We start from the raw sequence: 7,396 nt of genomic DNA on the forward strand, positions 1-7,396 counted from the left end.
ATTTTAAGCAATACCAACACTTTGATGGCTGATTCAGATGCTCAGGAGTAAGAATAGTTTATTAGCATTATACTTTTACTACATTAAAGTAGCATCTAGTCATAGAAGCCAGATTTTAATCACTAAGTGTGTACTAATAGTGGCATCCTATTTTTTTTTAATTAAATCCTTAGCTTTAACATAATTTCTGGTCCATAGTACTTTCCTACCTGAAGCCTTGGTGGAAGTTAATACTACCCAGTCTCCTTCAATAGGAGTCAGCAGTTCTGGAGGTATAGTGGTCCCATCAGACCTCTCAGGAACCTGTCCACTGAGAAAGCTGATCTGCTCCAGCAGTGGAAAAAAAACATTTAACCCACCGATACAATTTATCATATCCTGAAGAGAGAGCAAGAGAAACAGACAGGAGAAAAAAAGTAGGTATATACATATTGTATGTATATTTTTAAATGTAAAAGAAAAAGTATCCTCTTCTTTAAGAAAGGCATACCATATTTACTCGACTACAAGACAAAGTTTTTCCCCCCCACAATCAGCATGGGGGGAAAAGTCCCTTATCTTACATTTGCATATAAAGAATCCTCATTAAATACACTGTCTATCATTAAATTGCTGCCAAAAGCAGCATATACTCAGCAGTGGAAATCAACTATGAAGCTGATTAAAATGCAGCTAACACTGAGCATGACTATAAAACACATGGCCCATATTGAGCAACCATGCTGAAGGGAACCTACCTTTTTTTTGTGGGGGGAGGGCAATCCTATGTGCAAGTCCCAGAACCAGAAGCCTTGGAGTTCAGATGCCCTCTATTCTTGCTTGCTCCTAGCCAAAAGGCAAAGGAGCAGGTAGGGGAAAAGCACAAAAGCAGTCCCCCATTTTCACAAAATTGCTGGCAACTATTTTTTTTTTTTGGCCCTTAAAAATAATGGGCAGGTATCGCCTACACAGGGAACTGGCACTGGGCCTAGAGGTACTGCAATACCAGGCTGGCACTGGGTGGGCCAGAGCCAGCCCTGACATCCTCCCCTTAGTGCCAAAAATGCATGATCTTAGCCAAAAGGCCAAGATGCTTGTTTTTTTTAAATTTAGTTTCCAAGGCCAAATCAGTTCCAAATTAAGAAAGAATGGGTGGGCAGGCAGGGTCTCCATGGAGACTGGCCCAGGACCCCCACAAGTAGGGTGTGCTCAGCCAGGTAGATAGGATGGGGCAGGTGGACAGGGAGTGGTGTCTAGGAACAGGACAAATGGGCAGGGCCAGGATCATGGGGCAGTGACAGCACAGGGCCAGGGCCCAGGGGAGAGCTGCAATCAACTCTGCGCACATCCCTGAGACGCGTGTCGGTTTCACAGGAAGGGATGTGTGGGGAGTGGATTGCAGTTCAGTCCTAAGTCCCAGCCCCGCACTGTCACCACCCTGCATTCCCAGTCCCACCAGCCCATCCTGCTCCCAGACACCACCCCCACCCCCCTCAAGTGCGACCCACAGGTCATATTTTGCCACCCATGCTCTAACTACACTGAGTCATTCAAGGCCAAGAATATCATGGTATCTCCTCAGCCAAGTAAGTCTCCTGATGGGAACCTACCACAAGTATAGGTTAGTGCAAGCTACCTGAATAAAATCTTAGTGCACACAGTCTTCCTCGGTGCCAACTCTTTTACAAGTCGTGGTAAGCCACCATACTGAATGCATTATACTTCCTCTTCACTTCCATCACTTTTCTTTCCCACTTCCAATGAGTCCTGTTTCTTCACCAGCCTTAAATGTCTAGCAAACAGAGCCCTAAAAGGTTCACCCAGAATCCCTCTGTTGCTTCCCTATCTCAGCTTGTCACATATGATTAGTGTGGCTCCATGAGGTGAAGCCACACCAGCTTGCCCTGCCCCTTATCTGCATATACATTTTTTGAGCATCCCACAACTCATAACAAGAACACTCGGTTCCAGTCATGAGTGGGGGGCTAATTATCATATATATCCTTTAGTGCTTAAAGAGTACCTATTCAAAAACTTGCAGCAGTTTCAAAAAAGGTAATGTGCATCAATTCTGGATCTGGATGAAATAAATCTATGGGTTCTATATGCAAATTACTACAGCTACGTTTAATTCCTACAGCATTGGGGATCACGCATGCTTTAATTTGAACTTGTAGCATGTTAAGGCCATGCTATGCAGCCCAGCACTGGGCCGCAGGGTGCAGCTTTAACATGTTACACATTTAAATTAAAGCATGATACAAACCAGCCACAAAGATGTTTCATGTTAAATTTATCATGCAATAAATGGCTGAATGTGTGGCATGCAGCAGTTTATTCAATGACTATTATGTTAAAACACACAATAAATGTAATGGCTGCCAGAGCCCTTAGTTTAACAAATTAACAAACAAACATTTCTTAATTTAATACTATCCTTTTCAAATCCCCATTTCAGAAATTTTAAATTGAAATAAAATATTAATCAAATTTGTTTCTACACTGGCTTGCTAAGTAAAATCACTCAAAACCTCAATTCTTCTCATCTAAAAAAATATTTCTTAAAACATAATGCTCAGGGACATTCTCTACACATTTGCATGCAAAAACAGAGTGTGGGTCTTCCTCTTCCTTTTGGGTACTGGAAAGGGACACTACTCTTTCTTCAACCTGTTTTGGGAACAGAAGCTTTTTTGGGGGGAGGAGGAGAAGAGGAGAATGGACATGTGTTCTCATCCTTTGTCTTCCCATCTCTTTACTGCCATTAGTTCCTTCATTACTGCTCTGAACCCCATACCTCCTCATAAATGTCCCCATCTTCAGCCTGCAGAATTCTATTTTAAAAGCCTTTATTTTTCACACCTGAGAAAACACTGATTTTGGATAGGTCTTTTTTGTACCTAGGGGTAAAAATACAAGGAAGTGTAGTCATGTTTCATATGGGGACAAGCGAAAGCTTAATAATTTACAAACAGGAAACATGTCTGAAGTCTGAGAGCATTAGTTGCACCATCTCTTTAGCCAAAAAGAACTCCTGAAGGGTGTTCACAACCATCTTTCTGAATTCTCCTCATTCTGGAGCTTCTTGAAAGACCCCAGGAGGTAAGTGCTGACTCTCTCTTTCTCTCTCAAAATAAATGCTACACTTGTTCGGCTCAACAGACTTCTGCTAAATATAAATTCCCACAGAGGCAGTGGAGTCAAAATCACATTCTATCAGGTAAGGATAGCAATATTATATCATTATCAAACTGTTCATGTGAATCACATTACCCCATTAGCTAGCAAGCATGCCTGTACTTTAAAAGGAAGTATTTGCCAACTTGCACAAAGCCCATACTCCTACAATACTTCCTTGTGAAAATGAAAAGGCATGTCAGTGGAGAATAACTATGATTATATGTACACTATTCTTGACAAAGTGTCTTTCAAAAGAGTTTGAACTTTGTCCTTTCTAGAGAGAGCTCACATTTTATTTGTTCAAGTATTCATTCTTAAGATACTATGAAATGGTATTTACTGCAAAACTAAGAATTCTCTAAGGCATCACTCATTAGTTTGTACTAAAAGATTCCAGCTCAGTCACTGGAAATCAATGGAGTTACTCATGCATACACTGAGTCTGATTCTAACCTTTGAAATTAGCTTGTGCTAAAGAGCTGGCTGGTGGGTAAATTACTGAACAAGCTGACAAACGGGGACATAATAGCTAAAACTGCTGCACACTAAGTGGATCCCTTCCTTTTCCCAGTGATTTGCAAGACTTAGCTCTTTAGGGCAGGGATTAGCAACATCCAGCCAACAAGCAACTGGATCTGACCCATTGGCTTTGATGGTGGTCTGGTGGCAGGTGGTTTTGGGGCTGACAATGAGGAAATGTGCTGGAGCTGGACAGTGGGAAGCTGCATCCACCACAGCCAGGGAGTGAGAACAAGCAACAGCAGGAAGCAGCAGTGGTGGTGGTGGCTGAAAAGGAACATTGACCCACCTTGCACCTGAGTTGGGTTGGTTGGGCCTATGGCTCTGAAATGTTGCTGACTGCTACCTTAGGGTATTTTATGAGGCTAAGGGAACATGAGAAAAGAACTGGTCTACATGGAGGACTATATTAATTGATGTCCATAGGTCACTTAAAGATGTAAAGGTTTGATGCTGAATACTAAAATATTATTAGGTAATAATAGAACATGCTAGTATTCTTGAAGTTTTTTCAAAATACACAATATATGAACTGGGCTGATTCTGCAGTAGTCATTTGCTCATCACAGCTTTTTAATATTTAAATTTTGTTTTAAAACATTATTCATGATGACTTTATTAGTAGAATTCCTCCATACTTTTCCTAAAATTTACTGCAATTCTGCTATAGCTCTATAATTAATTCTCCTTGGGGGAAAAAGCCTGTCAAGCAACTTTCTGATACAATGGCAACTTCTAGCACTCCTAATGTAACAAGTATGCATTTATATCACATTGCATTGGTTTACTATACATTTACCTTGATATCCCAGTTCACTACTTTGTTTCCAGTTAACCTTCCATGTAAAAGATTTGTGGACAGGTCAAGGCAGATTGGAGTTCTGCAGGCCTTTAAGAGGAGGGAAAAAAACAGCTTCAACGTAACTGCTGAAAAATTCAAAGTTTCTGAATTACTTGTATATATTTACACAAAATATACAGCATAACACAGTAAGAAACAAAGTGGCATTGTAGTAACACTAAAGGCAAGACTTGAATGACATAGGATACCTAGAATATATTTTTATATTTTAAGAACTTAAGTCAGAGATGTATTCTTTGATACCTCTAAACTAATGATGGTGAATGTCAGGAAAAGCACTATGGGACAAATCACTCTAGATCACTCTAGACCAGGGCTGTCCAACTGGTAGCCTTCAGGCCATATACGGTCCCTGAAGGGTAAGAATGCAGCCTGTGGGCTCCTGCCTGGCTACCACCCACCCTCTACCCAGTTGCTCCTTCTGTGGTGGCTGGGAGGGAGCTGGAGTGCCCAAGCTATATGCATGGCAAAGTAGGAAAGTGGATTGCCCACACTGCAGGTGGCTGGTGCATGTAGCTAGGGAAAGGGGGTGGGCAGGGAGTGGTGCTGTGTAGCCCAACTCCCTTCCTCTTCCAGATGTACATGCCACATGCACAGCCATCCTCCCTCTCAGCCACACAACCGCACCATTCCTCCCTAGTTGCATGTGCCACACAGTAGGTGAGTAAGCTGTGCATGTCACATGGTGAAAAGGGGCTGCTGGAGAGCCTGTCTGGCAAATGGGACCAGTGGGGGGGGAGGGGACCCCCAGATGCCCAGAAGTTGGACAGCCCTGCTTTAGATAGTGTACTTGGTTTAACGCTTTTCCTCTAACACATCCACTTCTGCCACTGTCAGAGAAAGTATTCTTGGATAGATAGACCTGTCTAACCTAGCAAGGTACTTCATATGTTCTTAAGGTATGTCTACTTTTGGAACTACTGTCTAGAATGTGTTCTTAAAAAGAAATCATGTGTTCATTTCTACCTTGGGTATATAGTGAAGGAGCACTTTACTGAGCAGATCTGCTACTTCAGACTCTTGGGATTTCCATGGAGTCAAGCAGTTTGGACCTGTAAAATATTTTAAAGAATATACTAGATCTTAATATTAGTGATATAAAATATATACATTACACTCTGCTAAAGATCCAGGACACCTTGAACCATATACCTGGTAGGGCTGTGCAAAGCTTTGGTCCCCAATTCGATTCAGCAGAGATTCAGCCAACTTTGGTGGCCAAATCTCCAAATCAGAATTGAATCAGAGGACACTTTAATCTGTCCGAACTGAATCATAACCCTCCAAATCGATTCGGAGAGATTCAGCATGCTTGGTAAAGACCCAGAAATGGACCAGAAGTACTTTCGGTCCACTTCTGGGTCCCCCAGGGAGCACTCTGGGAGCCCCCCCCCAAACCTCCCTGGCTCAGTGACTGGTGCCTCCTGGGTCTCAGAGAACACTCGGGATCCCCCTGTCGCTGATCACCAAGCCTAGGGGGCACAGAGGGCCACCCCTGCACACTCCCTGGCAGACATGGATGTGAACTTCCGGGTTCGCTGCCAAACACGTGGAGCACCCCCTCGCACTCCTGCGGGATGTTCCATCTGCCCTAGCATAGCAGCAATCACAAGCTGCGCTGGTACCTTGAGGTATGTAGAAAAAAACATTTAAAGCTGTGTCTATGTCTGAATTGCTAATTCTCTGAATCAGCATTGAATCTTCAGATTCGGCCGAATCGAATCCAGGACTGATCTGAATCAACGAATCAAATCACTGTTGCTGATTTGGGCCGAATCTGAATTAAATAGGGCCCGTTTCACACACCCCTAATGGTCATATAGGCAAAGCCCCTCACCCCTCCTCAGTTTTTAAGACATGCTTGAAATACATTATCAAAAATGTTATGGAGAAAAAACTCCTTTTTTAATTGCTAATATAGTTCCTAAAGATGAATCTTCAAAGATGAATAACTACCTTTTAACTGACTTAGAGAGCAAGAAAATTGAACAGTTTCACTTACAAGCCAATATGTTGGGAAGTAATTTGAAAAGACTCATGGTTGGCGTTTATATACTTTTTTAAACTTACAGCTAAAAATCTGAGGGATTTAGAAACTGAGCCAATAATTACAGTCCTGTGAAGATATAATTTTAAATATCCACAATCAGGCTGAAAGTTGATAGAGACTAGCTTAATTTTGGTCTTTACTTAAGTCATGTAATTTAACAGTTAAGTAATATTTTTTACGACACTTTTTTCTTGGGTTACCAATCAGAACATTTTAAACTATTTTACCTAATGGGCCAAATTCTTTTAGTTTAAACGGTTGGAATCCAAACTCCACTGGATTCAATGGCAATATTAAAGATTTCACCAAATGAAATGAGAACCAAAACTAGTCAATACCTGTATTTATAATTTTGACCTAGCTAGAGAGGCTGGCGAATAAAAAAAGTAATCTGGTCTTTTTGCAGTTCTGTAAATCTGATAGGTTACAGAGAAATCTGTGTAAATGTAGCAAATTTATTTTAAGATACAATGTCTCTTTTCAAATATGCACGAAGGAATCAATTTTAAACTTGTTCATTTTTAAGGACGTATCTACCAGCTAACATAGTTATTATAGCTGAACATTCTTACTAACATGATACATTCTTTAAATTCATCCCCATCTTTTTTTATATACATTTGAACAGTGTATAGTACAATGAAGTCCCAACCCATAACTGGAGCTCAGTGATGCTATCAACACAATGACCACTTACCTGCTAAATACAATGCTTTCACCTGAGAGGGTTGGAGTGCTTCATGGAAGATGATAACTGACCCAAGCTGGCCCTCCAGAGATGTTGGACTTCCCCATTCACTATCCTG

General features: G+C 41.4%; 1 protein-coding gene across 1 annotated transcript in view; it reads right to left on the reverse strand.

Moving 5' to 3' along the window:
- The window catches only part of NBEAL1 (neurobeachin like 1), a 135,972-nt gene that overhangs the window by 61,155 nt on the left and 67,421 nt on the right, over positions 1–7,396 (reverse strand). Inside the window, 4 exon segments of the mRNA XM_014516902.2 lie at positions 210–378; positions 4,478–4,567; positions 5,507–5,592; positions 7,288–7,396. The exon segment at positions 7,288–7,396 is cut by the window's right edge and continues 13 nt beyond it. Coding sequence (XP_014372388.2) covers positions 210–378; positions 4,478–4,567; positions 5,507–5,592; positions 7,288–7,396 — 454 coding nt within the window.

This window comes from Alligator sinensis, unplaced genomic scaffold, assembly GCF_000455745.1.
Source record: "Alligator sinensis unplaced genomic scaffold, ASM45574v1 scaffold755_2, whole genome shotgun sequence".
Taxonomy (NCBI): Eukaryota; Metazoa; Chordata; order Crocodylia; family Alligatoridae; genus Alligator; species Alligator sinensis.